Source organism: Dermacentor albipictus, chromosome 1 (assembly GCF_038994185.2).
Source record: "Dermacentor albipictus isolate Rhodes 1998 colony chromosome 1, USDA_Dalb.pri_finalv2, whole genome shotgun sequence".
Lineage (NCBI taxonomy): Eukaryota > Metazoa > Arthropoda > Arachnida > Ixodida > Ixodidae > Dermacentor > Dermacentor albipictus.
The window spans coordinates 341,265,845-341,289,010 of NC_091821.1; the positions used below are offsets into that span (position 1 = coordinate 341,265,845).

General features: G+C 48.7%; 1 protein-coding gene across 4 annotated transcripts in view; it reads right to left on the bottom strand.

Annotated features, from left to right (window-relative positions):
• Nucleotides 1-23,166, bottom strand: part of LOC135906295 (neurotrimin-like) — a 195,735-nt gene that overhangs the window by 159,938 nt on the left and 12,631 nt on the right. The window contains exon 1 of one of the 4 annotated variants that reach the window (XM_065437875.1): nt 17,003-17,192. The exons of the other annotated variants lie outside the window; for them this stretch is intronic. Coding sequence (XP_065293947.1) covers nt 17,003-17,033 — 31 coding nt within the window. The 5' untranslated portion in view covers nt 17,034-17,192. Of the gene's footprint in view, nt 1-17,002; nt 17,193-23,166 lie in introns of those variants that run through there. 4 annotated transcript variants of the gene reach the window in all.

Genomic DNA, 23,166 nt, shown 5'->3' on the forward strand with positions numbered 1-23,166 from the left:
GGTGTTCTCAGAGGCCATGATCATCCTTAGCGCTCACGGGCTTGCGTCGGTTGCAGCGCCGAATGCATTACCCCCTCCGCTCACACCCTTCCCTTTAAGGACTGTCCAAAATTTCTTGCACACGATGGGTGAGCTGAAAATGCAATGGCCATGAGAAAACGCGTAGTTGAAAAGTGTGCATTAATTCTGACGACCTGATGCAGACCGGATTCTCTGACACGAGTTTGGCAGCGACAAGTGGTAAAGGTTCATTTCAAGCGGTTTTCATGTCATCTGTCGCAACTGTCGTCGTCCTCACTCGCCCCATAAAGTTAATTTGTCCCCATAAACTATTCGATGTTACTCTTTAAGGGTAAGAACATTCGCCAGGGCGCTTTTTTTTTATGAAATGTCTGCAACAACGTGGGTGGCGTCATTCGCAAATGTGCCTCGCGAGACGGCTATCGTGCCCAAAGAGGAGGCAGCTGCTCTTATACGACTACGTCGCAAGGCTGAAATAGCCAGGGAGCAATCATACACACGCCTACGTATGCGTGCGTGTGAAGCCTTCCTGTAGAAACAGCGTGGAAACGTCGGACTGCCGAAACGCCCCAGAAATGCGCCGCTTGCTCAGAAAATGATTTTCCAAGCCTGAAGCCTTCTCCAGGAATCCAGGACACAGTGGTGCCATCGCGCAGCGGACTGGCTAAAGCAGTCAAATCAGTGAACAGAGGCCCCGTAGAAGACAAGACTGCTGAACAACCGGAGCAGCGAAGTTATGTGTCTGCACTGCAGCGACCCGAATCGCGTTGCGATGAAAAAAATCAACAGGAGGACTGTCAGCAGGTGCTACGTGCTCTCTTCAAGGCCTTGCGATCACACATAGAGAAGATGCCGGCGAGCTCGATGAAGGAAATGCTCGAAGTAGTCCTGGCTCTTGAGTCAGTGATTGTAAGCTCTGCCTCTTCTTAAAGCACCAAGCAATATGGATGCGGTCAGGACACAATGTTCACCATCTCGTCCACAAGTGCCACTTATTATGCAATGGAACTGTGCGGGTCTTGCGTGCCACTTACCTGAACTGTCGCTTTTCTTACGCAACATGCCTGTGCCAATATTGGCCCTGTCCGAGGCTGGTCTTCCAAGTTCCAGATCAATTGCTGGTTATGTCGCACATGGAAACCAAAGTATTCCGACATTTCCGAACGGAAGCGCCATGCTATATGTGAGACGGGAAATACCACATTACGTTCTACCAGTTCAAGACCTTTGCAGCAGTGCATTGGAAGTCACTGCTATACAAGTGCGGCTGGGAAACCGAAGTCTCAGCGTGGCCTCCGTATATGTGAGCTCTCGTCAGAAGGTCCCGATGGGAGAAATTATAAGAGACCTCTGCAGCCGCTGCCCAGCACCGAGGATTATATGTGGGGACTTTAACGCGCACCATACTCTCTGGGGCGATAAGACGACTGATGCATGTGGAAAGCAAATTGTTAGAGCTTTAAACACCGAGGGACTCTGCGTGACAAATGACAAACAGCCGACGTTTTTTCGACCACCGGCCTCTTACAGTGTCATTGACTTGACGTTACATTCAACGGACATCCTCGCATCGTCAACGACTAGCAAAGATAGAATGGGCAGTGATCATTTTCCTGTCTTCGTTAACATTGCTGGATATAAAACCAACGGCCGAAGATCCTGTTTTGTGACGCATTGGGATACGTACAGGGACGGCCTAAGCGAATCATCTGGAGACCTGTTCGCGGACATGCTACGTAGCAAGAGATTGGCTACCGCTGAGCTGAAGCTACCCGACCACTTCCCCGCTCCGGATCTAAAGCTCAAAAATCTATGCGCTGCCCGTAGAAGAGCGGAACGGAGGCTGATGAGGACGAAGGGTGACCCACCAATGAAGACTATATACAACAGGATTAACGCAGTGATTCGGCAGTATACGAGAAAACTAAGAAGAGATCAATGGGCATCATTTTGTGCAAGCCTATCGGTCTTCACACCAGTTCCAAGGATATGGTGGGTCGTTAATAACCTTGCTGGAAACTTTCGACCACACAAGCCATTTGAAGCCCTAGCATTGAAGTTAGGCAAGACACTCGCTTTTCTTGCGAATGCGTTCGCTGAAATATACTCTTCTGGCAGGTCAGCCAGCACAACCGACCCGCCTCCGCCGCTATCCTCGTCCCTAATGGATGCTCCTTTTACACTCAGAGAGCTGGAACTAGCCATGAGCAGCCTCCGACGTCGCTGTGCGGTGGGACCTGACCTTATCAGTAATCAGATGCTGACTAACCTACCGGTTGAGAGGCGGCGTGATTTGCTGGCATTTTTCAACCAAGTCTGGGCCAGTGGGGCTATCCCACATTTATGGAAGGTAGCATGGGTGGTACCGGTTCTGAAGCCTGGAAAGAATCCTGCAGCTCTGGACTCATACAGACCGGTATCACTGACCTCGTGTGCAGCGAAGCTAATGGAGAAGATGGCATGCACAAGACTCACTTGGTATGTCGAGCAGGGTCGAAAACTACCATCGTGCATGACTGGGTTTCGGCAGCGTCTAAGCGCTCAAGACAATGTGCTGGACCTGCTAAGCCACATAGAACATTACAGTCCGGACGGCCTGTCGACACTTGCTGTTTTTATGGATGTCTCTAAGGCTTACGACTACGTGTCTCAAAGAGCCATCATCAGCCAGTTACAAGTTATAGGCGTCACAGGTCATCTCTTGCACTTCATACATACGTTCCTTAATGATCGTCGCATCAGAGTTCGTCTTGGCGACACTTTGAGCGATGAAATACGTATATTTCGTGGTGTGCCACAGGGGAGTGTTTTATCTCCCTTATTATTTAACATTGCCATGAGTAGCCTCCCAACAGTACTAAACCATCGAATACCAGTAAAGATATCTATATATGCCGATGATATCTGCATATGGGTCTCCGGCTACCAGCATCGCCGCCTCGCACGAATAGCCCAGGGAGCAGTAAAAGCAATTCAGGGTCACTTGGCAACGCTTGGATTAACACTATCAGCAGAGAAATCATCATTCGTACTATTTCCTGGAGTGAAAAGAAAATCTACACGCTTGACGCTGACTTTGGACGGATACCAGATTCGACAGGTCACCAACGTCCGATTTCTGGGCGTTACCTTAGACCACAGGCTACTCTGGCGCCGCGGTGTTGACCACGTTGTGGCGTCATCGTCACCCAGGCTATATGTGCTCAAGCGAGTCGCTGGCATACGCTGGGGCAACCACCCGACGTCAATGCTACGGCTACATACAGCGTTGGTTACCAGTCGAGTCCTGTATCAGCTACCTCTGATGTCACCCTCAGACAGCCAATACGAGCGCTTAGAAGCCATCCACAGAAAAGGTATCCGACTTTGCCTTGGAGTCCCTCAGCCAGCGTCAAACAAGAAAGTGCTCTACGAAGCTGAGTCACGCCCTCTACGACTTCAGGCTTCCGAGGCTCTGATGATCCAGCTTCTTTCTACGATTGAGTGAGTCTACGCCCGGTAGAGCCCTCTTACGACGTATAGGTAACAGACCGCGCTCACATTTTTATGCAGCATTGAACACGCTTCGCGTATTAGGATTGCGCTGCTCGAGACCGAGAGAAAGGATAGAACCACCCTGGACATTCGAGGACATCACATGCAACTTAAGTGTACCACGATTGCAATCAAAGAGCTGCATTCCATCTGCAGAAGCCAAGTCATTAGTCCTGGAACACCTGAACACGACTTACCCGAATCACCTACAAGTATACACAGATGGCTCTGTCAAGGCAGACGAAGAGCGCTGTGCAGCTGCATACTACATTCCCTCTCTAAGATATACGTGGTCTGGGCGTCTGGACTGTATAGCCTCGTCGACAGTTGTGGAAGGCGTAGCGATAGCTTCTGCTCTGCGCAAATTAAAGACTTTGCCTCCGCAGAATGTGGTTGTCCTTACGGACTCAAAGGCCGCATTACAACAAGTATACCGTGGTTTGCCATCCCTCAAGTTCCCACGCAAATCCCTAGCCATCGTGAAAGACCTCAACAACAAAGGCTTCACAGTAAAGTTTCAGTGGATTCCCTCCCACATTGGTATCTCAGGAAACGAAAAAGCTGATGCACTTGCATACGCAGCGCTATATCATCCTCCCAAAATCAAGGCTCCAAAGAGTAACCAAGTGCAAAAACCTGAAATTCGAAATCACTTTGCGCCGCTTTGGGTTCCACCGCATATGCCCTGCGTAACCAAGAGATTGCACCGAGAGGAAGCCTCACTTCTACATCGTATAAGGACAGGATCTGCTAACACACCGGCCTGGTTATTTAAAACGGGACGAATAAATTCTCCGAACTGTACGGCATGCAACGAGACAGGAAACATTGAGCACTTTTTGTAGTCCTGCCAGCAATTCCAAGATGCAAGAGACACTCTCCTGAAGAATTTGCAAAACAAGGACCTTCCGCATGCGCGCCTGCAACACCTTATATTTCCCGAGGGATCAGTGATGGCCCGCAAAGAAACTTCACGTCTCCTGATCGAATTCTTAAGAGAGACTGGGTTGATGGACATATGGTGAAACCCATCAGCGGTATCGTGCGAAACGCTCGGGCGGAGCAAGTGCCGGCCTTGTTCGCCAGGCTAAACCCGCCTGTTGCTACAATTCACCACCACCACCACCACCACGCTCAGAAATAGATAGGGGAATCGACCATGTGGCGTATGGAAAAAGCAAAGCCGAAGCTTCATCAGTCAATGCAAATGTCTGGCGAAAGAATACGGAATGGGACAAACTTCAAAATGCGATGGCATTACAACTCACTAATGTAACAACACTAGCCTGTGATTTCTTTTCTTCGTGAGAAAAAATAAATAAGCATAAGTATACTTCTGCCATGAAAGTGCATGCACATAATGGATCCTCAGTCATATCATACTACTGTTTTCTGCAACGTTACTCCCGCAATCTAATGCATGTCCCTAAGTCACAGTGCACCCAATTAGTATCCCAACACAATATGGACGTCAAAATCATATTTTCGAAGTGACATAATGCAGTTGCACAAGAAGACGAGTGGAGAACTTGTGAACGCCACATTGTTGCGGATATTGAGGTTGCTCGAGGAAGGGCTCAGTTCACCTCACATCAGCGGCCGACGCCTGCTTCACCCCAGCGCCGTGTTTCGGTTCCAACAGCTAGACAAACCTACGGTTGCGTGCCAGAAACCGACAAATGGAGGCACCGACTACGGGTCACATGACGAAAGTCTTCGCACCATCGAATCCGCCGCATCCGCACCGCTTCACCTAACGACCCCAAAAGCGCGGTGAGCGTCGCCATTCAGTGACGTGTCAGTGTGAGCACTAGCTCACTCGTAATAAACTGGCCACCGCTGCGCGCTCCATGCACCAGCACGCGAAGCCCTACCGTGCCCACGAAACGCGGGAGGGGCCTGTTGCGTGCGCGTGTTATAGTGAACGCGCAGCCAAGACGGCTGTGGGGAGGCTTTCGGCATATATAGCTCCATCGCGCCCAGTTGGCCTTCAATAAACCGCGCCTCATCTGCATGACGGAATCGCGCCGAGGACGTCGGCGTCGTATAGACCCAATTCCAGGACATGGCGCCTGGGAAACATCAGTGTATAAATATCTATACAGGCCAGTCGAGAGCGCAGGCTGTGCGGTTGAGCCGAGATTTACTGAGAGAAAACTCATTTTGCTCATACCGCGCGAGGCAGGAAATATGCAAGCGCGTGCTCCCCCGAAAGCGGCCAAAATTGCGAAGACACAAAACACAAATACATAAATGCATACGGTAAACTGGTAGGAGCGAAAAAGCAATAATACCGCGCTGTCACACAAGCGAACCCCTTTTCCTCCCTCCGGGCTCCAAGCGGGCCGGGCGGCACTCGGTGAAATAAGGCCTTCTGAATTCATAAGCGCCAGAACGGGTCGAACGCAGATATAATCGAAATTAGATTCTGCGCAGCTTTGAGAAAGGGGCAGCGCTCGTGTCGTATTCTCTTCCAAATAAGCACGGAAAGGAGGGAGAGACAGCGAAAGCGGAAGTACAAAATGTTTGAAGGGCTGCTATGCTACGCGGCAGCGAAGAGCGCGAGGCCGCCTGCTACAAAGCAGACGGAAATCCAGACAGACGAAACGAAAGACGAAAGTGTAATGTTGCCGGATTCGGCTAGATTTGGATAATTTTCTCTTTTCCCCATTGTTTGGGCCTCGCAATCCTTGTCAAACGGGTTACGGTGCGTCTCCTCCAAAAGTGTGCTTGTGTGTATGTGCGTTCTATTTTTTTTTTTTTTATCCTGTAGAATATGGTAGGGAAGCAGAGAGACCGGGTCAGGGGAGGGTGGGGCTAGGAGCCTAGCCATCGCCGCGACAGGGGTGACAGCACCCACAAAAGCGTTTCACTTTCTTCTTACTCCTCACCGCATTCAAAACCGCTGAAAAGGCTTCTCTTCCCGCAACCCCTCCACCTCCCCGCCCTCCCCCATCTTCATTTCTTCCTTTTAACCCTAGCAGGAAACAAAGAGAGGAAACTGAACGCGAGAACATAGCGCCCGGGTGCCGCCTTCCCTGGGAATATAATCAAAACCGACACACACATGGCCACAAACACACAATGAAAAAAAGCGCAAGAGTGTGAGTTCAAAGGTTCAAGGTGGGCGTTGCAGAAAGCTGGGGTGAAATAGAAAAAAAAACGTCGAGACCGAGAGGAAGTGAGTTGGGTAGGAAAAGACGGGGCGGGAGGGGTAGCCCAAAGCTATTTAAATTACAAATTGATTCCTCGCACTAGCCTACATTTAAATTCGGTAGATCAGTCATACGACTATCTTGCATATTTCCCCCTTGGCGTTCTTAAGTTTTTGTTTGCTTCTTCGACTTAGTTCCTATACGCCTCAAAATGCTTCCAGAGCACGCCAAATCACGCCTGCAAAACCTCACAGCACTTCCTCCCTGAATCCCTCTCCCAACTCCATACCTCTTTTCTCCCTACGCCTGCTATTGACTTTACCTTTTCTTTATTTGGCGCTTCCTAATGCTACTCATTCGTTCTGCCACAACTGTCATCGCAACCGTCATCGTTGTTCTTCATTAATCGCTCCTTTCATCGAATTTGAATTTGACTCGTCTTCTGAATATGCACTAAGTGCGCACCGACCTTTGTTTTCGGTGCTCCCTGCTCCTCACACCTTCGTTCTTGTTTAGGTTCGCATAACTTGTTTTTGTCTCTGTTTGCCTTATGCGTTTCCCTATTGCGCTCTTGTGAACGTCTGGCACTGTCATTTCGTTTAACACCAAGTGCACGTCAGTCATTCGGATATTAGTCGGCCTCCGGCTATTTTTGAACTCTTTCCTTTACTCTCTCTCTCATTTCTGTCCCTTCCCTTCCTCTAGTATTGCGCGTTTGCGGGCCCTTCGTCTACTCGATGTACCGAACTACGCTCTTGCGCTTCACATTCGGCCGGCGCTGTAGCTAGAGGTATAGAGGCCGCTCCCATTCCGTCTATAAAAAACAACCTACCGATTCGCTTCGCCACACAGTCTTTAGGCCACGGGGAGCAGCCTCTGAGCTTTGTCAAGCGAGCGGGAAAAAAAAATGCTGAAAGCCACGAACCTCGTGTTGTCGCGAACTTCTTGATGGCGCATAACCACCCTGATGGATCGGCGATGAGTTGGTCTCTTTACATAACTGAGCCATTGCCCACACACGCACAGAGTATAGAGTAAACATGGATTGGGGGGAGAAAGGAAGGAAGGTCTGGCGAAGGCAGCAGGTCGGTTTTGCGGGGTACAAAAATAGGAGCCGTCCACGCGAAACCTCACCCATAAGAACGCTCGCCGAATCTCATGAGTCGCTCGTTTTAGTGGTTTTCGCGTTTTACCCCCTTCAAAGTGTTTGCATAGATATGCGGGCATAAGCGCGAAGGCGACAACGAAAGCGACAAATAAAAGAAGGGTTGAATGAACCCATATACGAAAGATTGAAAAGTGCAGGTAAAAAGCGCTGGAATAGCAACGGAGGTGGTGGGGTTCTCGCTGAAAAGCGCCCCGTGGAAATAAAGCGCGAAGTGAAAAAAAGAAAAGATCAGATACGAAATTTTCCAGATCATCCGGTAAATGCAAGAAAACGAATAAAGCTGCGCTACTCTGCCGCCAGGGAACGTGCCAGAGAGAAGTCCCAACTCCTCCCCAGAGTTGGAAGACGTGAGGCTCCGATTTGAATGCTGCCGTTCCGCGGTTTCCTGACGGGCCCACTTTCTCCGCATCGAGGAATAGGTGTACATATACGAAATGGAGATATGCGCCAGGGCAAAAACGACCGGCCGGCGTCAGCACTTTTGGAGTGTTCCGCTCACTTACGCTCGCTCGCCAACTTTTTGTGCCCTCTTCGTATACGCGAACTTTCCTTCATTTCTTTTTCCATCTCTCTCTCTCTCTCTCTCTCTTTGTTATTTGAATGTGCATTTTTCTCTCATACAGTTTACTTCAGAAATCGGCCCTTCAGCACGACATCTCTTCTATCTGCCTTTTTTTTTTCTTTTGCTATAACTCATAACTTGCTTCTGTACAGATTCTTTCCAAAGGTCGTTTTTTGTAGCGAACTTCACTGCACTCTTTATATCGCTTCCATGCTGTATACAACGAATTTCCAAAGCAATGAAGTTGCAGCGGTGACTTGTGAAACTAACTGACCGCGGGCTTTCCACTCAAGCGACGAGGACTTTCCACGTGTATCTGGAACTTGTTCTTTCCGTACTGCTTCTCGACCAGTTCTACCAACACGAGGACAAATCTTCGAACCAACGATTGCAATGTGATAATGAAGTCATCACTGCGGTTTCTCGGACCGTGCATATTTCGGAGCAGTTTCATTTCGGCAAGCATTAGGCGTAAATGCACTGCACACGGTAATGAGAACTGGGTAAAGTGAAGGGGAGAGAAAATGTCTCGTATAAGTTGGCCTGTAAGATGGGACACATCGGCAAACCAGGGCTATAGTATTATGACTTGCTATCAAAAGTGATAGTGAACTCCCGAATAAATTCTGCCAGTCTCCACGTTTCGTCAGCGTATAGAAAAGCGCAGTTGGAAGAGATGGCCTGCATTACACCGTGCGCGATAAACATCACAAATTGCAGGGCGTGAGCCGTTTTCTGAAAGATATGCACGCTACGTGGTCTTTTGGAACGTCGCAGTGCATTAAAAAGCATGCAAGCGTTTATATAACTCAAAAGGCACGTTAAGCTACAGATCTGCATATTGCACTACCTGAATACACCATAAGCCGATCTCTCAGCGATCACCCGCCGTGGTTGCTCAGTGGCTATGGTGTTGGGCTGCTGAGCACGAGGTCGCGGGATCGAATCCCGGCCACGGCGGCCGCATTTCGATGGGGGCGAAATGCGAAAACACCCGTGTGCTTAGATTTAGGTGCACGTTAAAGAACCCCAGGTGGTCAAAATTTCCGGAGTCCTCCACTACGGCGTGCCTCATAATCAGAAAGTGGTTTTGGCACGTAAAACCCCAAAATATTATTATTATATTATCTCTCAGCGATTAGAAAAAGGCTCTAAGGACTCAAAATAGACCATGGTTCGACGAAAACTCATTAGGCGAAGGTGACGCATTGCCAAAAAAAAAAGGCACTCACTTAAGGTTTAAGGAGGAGGAGAAGGAATACACTTTTATTGTACAACCAGCACTTTATGATGGCCGGGCGTAAGCCTCCCATGAAGGGACGTCGAGGGCTTGCCTCGCCGCCGCCTCACAGGCGTGCTGGGTCGCCCAGGTTTGGTTGTCGAGGGCGGTAAAAGGAAATAAATTATATAGTGACGGTTCGAGACCGCTACGTATTCTTTGTTCACGTCTTTATTGTGAACAAGAGACCCGGAACAGCCTAGAAGCGTCGATGTATGTTTTATTTCCTTTTAAACTTTATGCGAGTGGCTGTATTTTGACAAGGATGCAAAAGTGGATGACTCCTAGCTACGCCATCTCAATATTACCATATAACCTCCCAGTGTGCATCGTGGATTTGCAGAGGATCATCTCAGTGGGGTTCCAGGGTTAACTCGAACATCGCATTCAAATGTTAGCATACTCTACTAACATCGGCTTTCTTTTTTGACGTTCTTAATAAAGTTAGTTCAGGTAAGTTGGAAGTAGAAAACACAATTTTATTGCGAGTGCAGGTTATCAGCACACTAAAGAAGATGACGCCGCGAGATTTCTCAGCGTGTAATTGTACTCAGCTGATAGCCCCTAAGACTTGTGCAAAAGGGACAAATCCTGCACAAAGTCAAGAATCGATCCCTGTGTTAATGATGTCCATCTCGTTCATAGATATAATTCAGTATTGAAAGAACGCGTTAAGACTGCAGCTAGGAGCGACAATAGGAGAAAAGGTACGCTTCATCATTCCCGTCAAAGGATTCTCTCCGAACAAAACCTGAGGCGATTATTAGGCACTTGTGCTGAGACTAGCCTATAGAAATTGATATCCTGGTTCTAAAGCGGAAAATACAGGAAGCCGTAACAGAACGCTGGGAGAGCTGCTGGCGCGCCGCTGTTTATGTCACCCCAAAAATAAAGTACGGAGCATCATAAACGGGCTCCGATTTCGCCCCACCCCCCACCCCAGTGAAGTATGCGTCAAATACCTTTACACAATGCAAGAGGTCTGGACCCAGGTTTCTATGTGGCCACGGCGTGATCAGAATTTTTTTGATACGGTCGCACTGCGGGACATTAGCTTCGTGGAGCGGTGAAGGGCGGAAGGGGGGCTATTTGGCATGGTTACATGTGGGTGACATGCTAATCATTGTCGCGTGACCGAATCAGCCACAATATGGATAAAACACTTCCCACTCAAAAAAAAAAGAAAAAAAAGAAATAAATCGCGGCGAACTGGTAACTCTTACGGGTCACAGCTCCCTGCATGTGAGTGTCGTAAGTGTTGGATTTTCCGCTGTATAGATAGAGTCGTAAGGGGTGGAAGGAAATTAAAATGGTTGGTCTTGCTTTCCTATCGCACGTGCGTACCTGTGTATGCGCTTGCTTGTTTTGTGCGTGCGTGCGAGCTAGCGTGCGTTGTTGTGTGCGCGTGTTGTGCGTTGGGGGTGGGCGAGTGAACGCTTGGGTGCGCGCGCGCTTACGCGAGTACGTGCGCGCGGTAGTCGGGTAGTGCTTTCGCGGAATGCTTTTTAGCGATACCTCATACTTCCTTTCCAAACCGCTGAAACGTTGACTCGCACAAAACCGAGCGATTGTGGTATCACCGGCATCAGCCACTCGGCTTTATGAAGTAAAAAAAGGAAAGAAAGAAAGAACAGAAACGGAGGGAACTCGTGTTTACAAAACAAAGGCCTAGAGCACGATTATTCTTGGGAAGAGCAGCTTACAGCAAACGCAGCGAAAACCATTTCATTGTGGGAAACGCTTCACTTGACCAACGTTAATTCGTGTGTCTGGGTAAAGGGCGTAACCCTTTACCTGCGTCCCGTTGCTTTCGACGGCGGCCAATCGGGCGAATGCTAAGAAGATAGAAAGATGTGTATCACTTTCATTAAACGTGAGTCGCTACCACTGCCTTCAGAAGCGTTTGACGAAAGATCGTTGTCGAATGTATTGTCAGCTCGGCGAATAAACATTGCGATCATGGAGTGATGCAACAAACCTGCTTTATAATATCGACATACTTTCAATCCGCACCGTCAGATTTGATAATGGACTAGCGCTATCAGGCTGAAGGAACGTGTCAGTGAGTGGAGTTCACGAAAACGCCACATAGGGTAGGCGTCATAAAGTTGTTGAGTTGAGTTGAGTTGAGTGGTTGTAGGCTACTGGTGGGATTAGCCTTGCAGTTGCTGCCAGCAATTGCTCCACCGTATAAAGCTCCTTACAGCCTCCATGTACACTGTATACCGATACGCAATGGCCTTGATTGATAGCCGCCTCACAAAGACCAAAGTTCGAGTCCCCTGAGTTCTCTCTTCGTCGTTCGGTGACCTCAGCTTGCTCTTTATCACCTACGTGAAGAATTGAAGAGGAAAAGTTTGACATCGTGCAGTTTCTCTCACCCAGCGCTGCACATCTGGAGTATGTCTTGCTTACATTATATATCATCTTGTGCGTTAACAAGTTCATCTGCCATCAAGTGGACCCGGAGACCCCTTGTTGCTCAACGAGGACCTGTCATTAGGGACTGGGAGTCATGGAATTTCATGCCACTCCGAGCGAGAAAATGTCTCGAGCCGCTTACAACTAGAGACAAGAAAGAAAGGAAGGAAGAAAGGAAGATGGAAGGAACGACGTGTTTCAGAGCGAGAATTTCGCCTCCAGCCGCGTGGACTTTAAATGTCCTTCCTTTAGCCGAAAAAAGCACTCAACAGCAAAGGCAAACACTTTCACTGCCGTATAACGTTGAAAAATGAAAGACCGAATAACTTTAGCTTGAACTAGTAAGTATGTATAGGAGGCTTCGTTCAAGCACGGGCTGTAAAATGAACGTAAAACTAAAGAAATATTAGGGACAACGCAGGAAAGGTGTACGCCCGATGATTTTTAATGTTTCATGCCACGTTGGGTGCAAAAAAAGGAGAGGATGTTGGACTAAAGCCAAGCTCAGCCGTGCGTAGGCCGTGAACTCAACATAGCGCGGTGCTATACGGTGGAGTTGGCACAAGCGTGCAAAGACACGCACGTGTACGATCCTTCAGTCTGTGACTGCTCTTTTTTTTTCCTTAAATCTATTTTCGCGAAGAAGAGCCTGTCATGTTAGAATAAAATCGTGGTGATTAGCAATACAAAATTCAGTATTCCAAAAGGTCAGGGACCCTGTTCCAATGTCTCGGCGTTCGTTTTTCTGTGCTACCTTGACACACTATGGTGGGAAACTCACTATCGCCACAAAGCGCAACGTATCTTTGTGTAAACTCAATTTGTTGTTGTCGTTGTCGTCGTCGTCGTCGTCGTCGTCGTTGTTGTTGTTGTTGTTGTTGTTGTTGTTGTTGTTGTTGTTGTTGTTGTTGTTGTTGTTGTTGTTGTTGTTGTTGTTGTTGTTGTTGTTGTTGTTGTTGTTGTTGTCTGCTTAAAAGCTCTGTTTTGGGTGTTGAATACCTGATGTGGAGCGCATACTAGCGGTTTTTTATATGCTGAAGGAAGTATTCAGTTGTGGGTAGTTCAGCAATTACTAATTAGATGATTACCGTTTCTTTGCTCAATTATCATTTCACTGCTTTCTTCGTGCTAATGCAATCTTCATGACCAGAAATCAATGAGAACCAGTTGTTTTTATTTTCATTGATGTGGAATGGTGTCCGCGGGCTTTCCAGGGGCTATTCGAACGATGTCCACGTTCTTTTAACTGTGACGATTTCGTTTGTGAGACTGCGCTGGCGGGAATTCACGCGAATCTTTTTCTTCGGCGAAACCTTTGTTTCTGTGATTCCTGCAATCCGCCTCTCCCCGCAAGACCATAAACTCACTAACCTACCCACTAACTTATCGTCTTATTGTGTCCCATTTATGCTGTTCCCTACCTATGCTTGACGAAGTCCCAGCTAGCCTCAGGCTAGGGATTCAGACGTGTTAATGCAATACTTGTTTTGCTGCAAAATGTTCGTTATGAATAAAATCAATCAGTCAAACAAACCCATGTTAGAGAATGGCACAGGTTTTTTTTTTTTTAGTTGTTTCAAGGTTATAGCAAGAGTTGGCTTTTCTTTTCATCAAGACAAAGAAACAATGCCGCTGTGTTAACCGCTGAATAAGTTATTCAAGGCCATTACACGAACTCGAAGCGGGCAGTGTCCTACAGTGTCCCGATTGTGTCCTCGATGCGCTCTAGGTGCAGATTTTGTTTGGTCGTTTCGTAAGGCCGGCGGCGCGCTTAATAGAAACATTGATTGAACTTTTGTTTTAATGGGATTGGCAAACACGCCTAAACAAGGCAAAAGCCGCGAACGTGCATTTCAGTCTTGCTAATGGAGTGACAACGCCATGCGCGCTTTCAGAAACCCCAGACCAAATTTCGTCAACTCTCGGCACCCCAAAGGAGGCGGCATGCGACAAACACATTTTGCATAAAAAAGACAGCGGCCTCATCTGAGCCGGTAGAGCTGCACTTCTAAGAATGGCTGTTCAAGCAGTACCGTAGCCACGCACTACGGGTGTTTAGTTGAAGCTCCGCACTTGAGAACCTCTGTGTCAGCACGGGCAAAATGGATGAAGACTGCACGTGGCGGTGTCATTTTCTTACGTCAAGGGAGACAGCGGGAAAAGCGGGTAAATACAAAGAGGGTTAACTCGAACGAGGCCCGGTACGTTACCCTTCACGGTGGAAAGAGAGAACGAAAAAGGAGTTGTAAGGCGGTTCAACCTCCAGCTGAAGTCGGTCAAAGACAATGCCTTCCTGAGCGAGTTGGGGGTGGGAATGGGGCAGAGACACTCAGAAACGGCACTCTGTCGTGTCACCCCTCGCGTGAGCAGAGTAAGAGGAGTCTCGCATTGCTACAGTGTATTTTTTTACTGCACTATCTTCGAAATCGGACCACATTTTTTTCACTTTACAACCTTCGAGGTCACCCCAAATTTTTATACTGCATATACGCATCGTTGCTTTAGTGCACTAACTTCGCCATCGGCCCTCATTTTTAGGATGCACTATTTTCGGGATCGGCCCACGAGAAAGGTTAGAAATACAGACACCCTATACGAAAAACGGGGGCGAGCAACTCGCTAAGAAACACATTGTTCTCAAAGGGGCGCCGCCCGCAGGAATCCATCCGAACCCCAAATAAGGTTACAGGCGGAACTTTATAAGCGCTGTGTTTTCCCGGTCGCCATCTGTGCATGCACGCAGCGTTCTCCCCAGCAGACGGTGCGTGCGCAGAAAAAACTACCACGAGTCGGCGGTGCCCTCATCTGGAAATTGCTCGCGGTAAATACCGGCGGCCATGCTGGAAATGCCAAGGTCGCGCGTGCGTCCTCATCGAGAATGTTCAGATCGCGATAACGCCCATTACCGCCAGCGCCGCGCATACAACAGAGACAACGTGCCCTTCGTTCGCTGTCCCACATTTGCCCGGTTGCACAGCAGGTACTACAAGCTTTTTCGGTGTGCGCTTTATGCGGGCATTGTGAGCGCAGACGACAAGAAACACAGAATCTCTCCCTTGCACCCCCCCCCCCCCCTCTGCTTTGGTGCCGTGTTCCCCTGGTGACAAACTGGGGGCGTAAAAAAATAATGGAGGTATCGAGTCACAAGCAACAAAGTGACCGCGCAGAAACTGACGCATGAGGAGGCAGTAAACAAATTACGCTTTCTCTGACGGCGCAGCACGGCGCGCTTGTTTGTGCGCGCGTATTACGCGCCCTGCGCTCAAATGCGCGTCGTTCCCGTTAAGGGCCGCTTTCGCGATAACCTTATCTCGGCCGCTACTGCCGCTTGAGAGAGGCGCTATTAATTTCCCTCTTCGAAGGTAACGGGCGACAAGTCGTGATTTCCGGTGCTGCCGCAGCCAGCTCGGCGGCGCTGCATTCGCATTTTCTGGTGCGCATTTTTTTGTTTCATTCCTTCTCCTTTCTTGTGTTACGCCTCCAGTGTTACTTCCGGTGTGAGTTACCGATCTTTCGGCGCATCAGAACTGGAGTATAAACGAAGGCTTTGAAATGTGTTTCGCGGTGACTGCGCTTTACTTACACGTAATTCTACCCTATGGTCGAGCGAAAGCAGGCGTATTATCATGCCGGTTCCCGCAATTGCTTTCTGCTCTACCATTTTCCGGAAGATGCTGAATGCGGATTTAATGAAGAGAAAACGGGAATGCGCCTATCTCCGTGCTGAAGCACACCGTACATTTTCTCATTTCCCCGTTGGCGAACCAGAGGAAACGGAATATGGGAACGCTGATTAAACGCAAGCTTCCCATATTGTCGAGGTGAAAGTGTGTACCACGTGCGCGATTGTCGCTCCGCAGCAAAGGCAGTCGAAGCGCCTGCGGCAACATCAGGGGCATCCTCGCATAGACCGCGAGACAATAACTGCGCCATTTGTGTTCTCGTTGTTTGTCTTCCCCGATGCTGGGAAGTCCTCGCGCAATAGAGGTGTGTATTTCGTGATTCACTTTATCGAAGATCAGACATATACTTCCACTCGCACATTTAAGCGAGAGGAATGAGACAGATTTCAACGTTTCCACATTGATGTCAGGCACCGTCGCAATGGGCAGAGGACAAAATCGCGGCATGGTAGCTTCGGTTGCGGGAACACTCAAATCTTGTATTCGAAGCCAAGTAGAGCTACAGTTAAGACCGCGTTGTAGAGAGCGAAGGACGCCATAGACGCCATGCCTTGCAACTCATTTGTCGATGAACACCTCTTGCCGAACCAGAGCTGTTTTCTCCTGTCTATATACATGTCGTCTACTCCCCGCACCCCCCCCCCCTTTTTTTTTGCTTCTAGTTTGTCCGTAGCATTTTTCGCCTGTGAAGTGTCCATGGAGAGGTGACCACAGCTGCGAAACTAATGCGCACGTTCTATCGGCTTGTGCCGGTACTCACGATGGAGCATGGCGGGATGTTATCCATAAAATCAGATAACAAAATGTAAACAAGCGACAATATGCACGTGTCTTCACGCGCTTGCGCATGGGACAAAACAAGCAAATGTTACGCAAAAAAAAGAAACGAAATCCCTTCCGAAAATTCGTTCAAGCCGCGTCTCATATCTAAAGTTTTCACCTTCCTACTGGTCTTTGCCTGCACCGTTCACCAGGCGCGAGCCACTACGGGCAAGTGCATGCGCCTTCGGGAGCGTAGATTACATGATTGTGTGCTTGCCGAGTTAAAGACCAATCACATCTTACCTATCTAGCCATCGTCGCATCACCTCGCGGCACATGGACCGTCATCGTCGTACACGACTCACTGGTATACCGAAAGCGAATGAGGTTATTCCAAAGGTTGCTGCTGGCGCTTACCGCTCGATGACAACGTGGGAAGAACTGACATCCGAGAAGAGTCGAGTCAACAGCTTTGCGGCGGCACCGATACGCCTGGACTTCGGTTCAAGCGTGCAGAAACGCTTTGTACTGTTGGAAGCTTTGGATCACAGTCGGGAAGGGCATGGGGCGATACGCAGCGCGTATAACTATAAAGCTTTCGCGCTGTGTGACAGAACCGCGCATGTCTCATCGCCGGCGGCTGCCACGGTGTCTCGATGTCCTCCTCGCCCGCCGCTCCGTTTAGAGTGGAGACAACCGCGGCGTCTACTACGGCGTTGGCCACGCGAATCGCAATGCCAGCGCTCGTGTGTCTTGAAAGCAATCTGCGACGTGGCCAAAGTGCGTGCCCACGCAGGCCTCATTTTTAAAGAGATCTGCGATGTTTGCAGAGTGCGCGTAGTGCCGGTAGCTTCGCATGCGCTGTGCTTTCGACGTTTAGTTCGCGATGAAGCGACAGATGCACGTAGGTCAATTGGCTCGCGGCTGCTGCCGCGATTCCTCACTCCAGCTTTTCCACAGACAGTTTCCGCTGTCATCGAGCGAGATGTGTTCATGTTTACCTGTGCGCGCGTGTCACCGTGCTGGTTAATTTAGTTAAAACACGTTGACGGGCTGGTTTGTTTGAATCCATGATAGAATGGGCAAGCGCGACTGAACAAGGACGTAGAAAGAAGCAGACGCGCAAAGACAGCACTGTCTCTGTGTGTCTGTTTCTTTCTACGTCACGCTTACAGATTTTATCATTGTTAACTTAGTAAGCAAATGTTTTACAAGTTTTTACAGTTGATAAAACTACTATCTTTACTTCATACAGCTATCTACTAATTTGCTATCGCAGTCGGTGCTTCGCCTTTCGGGCGGAACGACCTCGCTCTCTGTCGCGCAACGCCGTAACCACTAAAATACTCCGGAGTGTACCCTGGTACTCGTATACCTTAATTTTATATTAGGCGCAAGCTGGACCTGATTCTACCTTCCTGAAACCCGAAGGCAGCTCGCTTTTCAAGTTGGTTCTTATTACCGACTGGTGCGCAACGAACGCGAGAAGAAAAAAAAACGTTTTTGTTTAAATCGTTTTTGTAAAAAAAAAGAAAACGATTTTCTCGGCATAAGCACAGAGATGAAAGCGCAACATCGCGTGTTAAGGGTGCATGTTGACGCTGCGTCCTGCGTTTTCACTTCAACTCGAGGCATCCGAAATGCACTTCAAGGGTGCACATGCTTTTCATCGTGTGTAACAACACGATTGAGTAGTTCAAATGAGCGTCAGTTTTCACGAATGCTGACCGCGGGGATATGCTTAAACCACTTCAGTACATTTCTGCAAGCATCCCACATCCTATGCGCGACGAATCGCTTCAGAGTTATTATTGCAAAGGATTAACGGCAATATGCATTTTAACGTACAAAGAGCCTGGCGAGCTTATGCATTTAACTATCGCTGCATTTTGTTATCTCGACTCTACATACTTACATTAGCGTTCATGCCTGGCTTTGTGTCAAGGGCAAAAAAAAAGCTAACCCCTTCTTAAAATGCCTTTGTTTTGCATCCCCAACAGGCTGCGTCGTATACACGCAAGGTGTCACAGGTGAGCGTACAGTACATAAGTAATGTATAGAAAGAAAAAAAAATAAAAGAAAGCACTTCCCGAACCAATTGTTCCATCGTCGTTTTGTAATGCATCCCGCTAGGTGACACACGTATACGCGCAGAGCGGTGGAACGATTTATCAAGCGCGAATGGCAGGGGACTTCGCGGTCTCGCTAGCCGGCCATGGCTCGCTGTCGACAAGTGCTGCCGCCTGCGCACAGCGAACCAACAGTTTTGCGAACGCATAGAACGCGCCGCCGGGCCGCTCCATCCAGTGGTCGTTAAGCGAGAAGCAAAAGGGGTCGCGCTAGCGTCGAGGCCCGTTTCACGCGCGAGTGGCGCCGCGATAACGACCTCCGAAAAACGTGAGCCCGCGGGTGGCCGTCTATAGCTATACGACGTCGTCCGCTGACCGCGCCGGGCTTCTCCCACGGGTCGCGCCGAAAAGGGCCCGCCCACGTTTTCGTGTCTCCGTTGTTGCCAGACAAGCGTGCGCGCGCGATACGAGGGGGGAGCCGGCCCCTTGAAAATTAGCCGACGAGATGCCACTCGGCGATGCCGTTACTGCCCTCGCATGGGTTCGTGTTTCATGTTACTGTATAGAAATCTGTGGCTATGTTATGTAAAGATCCATAAAATTATTTCAATTTCGGATTTCGTCATTGGCTGGGACGTCGCCGTGCGGCCGTAACCGTGTGGGGCTCAGAATCGCAGAAAGTTGAGCTAGTTGGCGGGGATTCATCGTGAAGGAAGGCAAGGCGTGCAGACGCAAGAAAAGTGAAACAGACAAAACACAGACGCCGGTGCCTGTGTTCTCTGGTTGTCTTCTGTCCGTGTCTGCACGCCTTACGTCCTTTCACCGTGTGGGGATCTGGCACTCGGCAACACGGCTCATAAAAAAAAAGATACAGATGAAAAGCAATGAGGGAAAATGCGGGGAGGTCAGCTGGACGAACGTTCTGTTTGCAACCCTGCACTGGAAAAGAATAGTAAATTTAATGGCATGTTAACGGACTGGTGTGGCTATTGTTTGCGCGCGGCGACAGTTAAGCTAGCGTGGGAATGACGAGGACAGCATGAATTTATCGGGAGGGCATGAGGGGAGGGGCGTAAATTGGAGGATAACAAAGAAACATGCGAAGCTAAAGACTTCGCGACGATCAGTCAGACGGAAAATATGATAGGCGTAACGCGCATAGACAAACAGATACTACTGTCGATTATATAGATAACGCGGCTGGTTGATATTCTGGCTAAGATTGCGAGGAAGAAGTGAAGCTGGACAGTCACGTAATGCGTAGAGACGAGGGGGTTGGACAGAGATAGCCGGTGGTCTATTACAGTAATAAAATGGGAATTAAAGGAAGGGAAACACAGTAGAGGAAGGAAGAACAATAGGTAGGTTGTCTGACGAGACTTGAAAATTTCCTAGAATGAGATAGAGTAGGCTGAGGCAAGATAGGCATACGATTAGACACCACAGGTCACTAGGAAAGGCACTTGTTCTAGCAGTGTCTGAGGCTGATGACGTGCACTTGTCTAAATTTTGTTGTATCGCTTCGAACCTCGTTGTGTTTTCTTTTATTTACCTTCCTGAATTCTGAAACAAAAAGTTAAATTCTGAGGTATTGCGTGGTAAAACCACAATCTGATTGTGACGCACCTCGTAGAGAGTTCTATTTTCCCCGTTTGAGGTTCTTTAACGTGCACTTTAATCTAAGTGCGCCAGCGTTTTTTTTTTTTGTACATCGCTCGGCGTGTAAATGCGACCGTCCAGGCTGGCATCGAACTTACGACATCAGCAGTGCAACGCCACGCCTACCGTGCTACAGCGGCGACTCAAACAAGCACTTGTGGCGCTACCTCTGGCTCGGTCTCTCCTCGTTTGTTTTGCTCGCTCTTTAAGCCGTGAGTGAGCGTTTCGTTGCTGTGTAGGGCAGAGAAGACCGGGGCAAGATACACTGTACACACGAGTGAGGGCGCTGTTGCCACTTCTGCCTGCTGTGCATAGAAACATTTTCGCCCCCTGTGCGACGCATTTATTGAGTTATCACCGCTCGGTTTTCTAAGAACAAGGCCGGAAGACAACGACTGCTAATTGCGCATAAGAACGAATCGGACATGAAAGCAAAACGCCGCACGCTAATTGCGAGAAGGAAAGCCGCCCCCTTTCTTCAGCCCGTGTCAAATGCGTGGCGATTTGCTACAGTGCGTTCGCATCTGGCGCAATGAAGGCCTCTTGTTCCGTTCGCTTTAACTCATTCAGAGGGGAGGAGCGTACCCCGTTACCCGCCGGCGTGTTTTATAAGACGCGCTACGAAGCGCGGCTGTTTGCTTTCTCGCGACGCGTCGACGTGGGTTGTTTCTGCCGCTTAATTACGGCGCCTCTCGTGGGCCCCCTCTTCAAAGTTCGTTTAAGAAAAAGGCAGTTCCTTTTTGCAACCGGAGGCAATTAACAATTATTTTCCGCCTCCGGTGCTCCGGTAACCCCACAGCCCTCTTTCCGCCGTCCTTCTTTCAGCGGCCATCTCGCCTTTCGTCGCTGCTGTCGCTACACATAGTTGCGATCTGTCGTACTGTGCCGCTTTCTCTTAAGAAGAGGGGTGGGGGAGAGACAGAGAGGGTGGAGTTCTTTTTTTTTCTTTTTTTTTTTGCTCTACAGAATCAGCAACAATAAAACCACCGGAGAAAGGATTCATTCACATCCTTTATTAAGGGCAGATAAAAGAGGGAAAGAACTTCGTTGATCCGTGGCAAAGGGGAGAGAGAGAGAGATCACGCTTGTAGAATAACGGGAAGAGAGGTAGCGTGCCTGAGCATCCACGCTTCAGGCTGTCACGAAAACGCCTTCGGGACATAATTAGGGGAACAACAGGACCAGCAGTTCCCCGGAAACATATCCCCCCCTGCGCCCCCCCTTTCCTGTCCCCAAGCAACTTGCTGGTATTGGTTTGAAAAAACATCATGAGTACGCTGCCTGCCATTGCGTATTGTAAAATGCGCGAAGGCGAAAAAGGATAACTGGAAACGTCCAGCCCGCCCTGTGCTTCATTGCGTTTTTGTTTTGTGTCGTTGCTTGAGTGCCCACTTATTTTATTCTGTCTGTCATCTCTCATCATGTTCGTAAGCATACAATCAATGCACGCATGTGTCACTTTCTTTGCCTTTCTTTTTTTTTCTTTTTTTTCCCTCTACGTTAACAAAAGCGGACAGTGAGGCTCGTGATGCTGTAATACTCTCGTTACAAACGCAGTCTGCACATTTGCACTTATACCTTGCTTGTACGCAGAGGTTTTTAAAAGCACGTTCTTTCTTGGCGCAAATATAACGCAGTGCAACGTTGATGCCAGTAGCTTTAACTGTTCAGCGCGGGATTACGAGCAAGCGAACAGGATCACTCACGCGTGCGCGAAAGGCGGCCTTGGGAGGGCACGACAGAAGAGGTGCCATCGAGATTTGCTTCAGCAGTATATAGAGATAACCTTCCAGTCTTATAATAGGCACGTATTTATCTTCCTACTCCTTCTCAAGTGCAGAATAGCCAAGCGAAACTACCTCTGGTAAACCTCCCTGCCTTTGTATACAACCTCTCTCTCTCTCTCTCTCTCTCTCTCTCTCTCTCTCTCTCTCTCTCTAGGAGCCCCCTGCATCTCGCGTTGAAGTTCTCAAATGTTTTGAACGCACGCGTTTTATTGTCCCCTCCTTTCGCACAAAGCTAGGCAAGCTTTAAGATACCATGCATACATCCTTGCCGTTCCACCGCACTGTCCTACGAGTGTTTAACGCATCTTGCACTTCCTTACGTCTGTCAAGTCCTAGGTACATTAGAATTGCATTAACTTAGGACCTTTGATGCTTTTCTCGATGTCTCGTCGTTTATAATAAACTCAAGAGCTACATTTGCGTTCTATAAATGTGTTCTACTCTTAGCTAGTTGTTTATCAGGTTTCAGGGTAGAAAATGACTAAAAATGTTCGCAGTTCTGCCCAAACTTCAAAGCAGAGACAGTAATTGTGCCATACATAGACCGGCCACTTGTACATACTTCCACTCGATTTGCGCCTGGTGCGAATAGGCGAGCACGCAGTGCTCGGGAGCGAATGGTCTCCCTCCGGGTGCAATGCACTGACGATGAGTTTCACTGATACTTCACTCTGGTTGGCATCCTGCCTTTAATCGGCGCCTTAAATAAAAATCACATCATATCTTTATTAGCAGTAAATTATTACAAGGACAAATATATACAGCCATCACCCCTGACCTCGTTTCGGAGTCGTGTGACGCGCCCATGGATTAAGAAAAAGAAAAATGTCAGGGTATCACACACTACCACATAATAAGTGCAAAAATAAAATGGTCGTTGAAAGAGAACAGAATAAGAAGTAAGGGTTACGAAAAACAGTGAAGGATCAATAAGCACTAAATGCTTTAGATGAGTCATCATCATCATCAGCCTATTTTTATGTCTCCACCAGGACGAAGGCCTATACCTGCGATCTCCAATTACCGCTGTCTTGTGCTGGTTGATTCCGCACAGGACCTTTGAAGA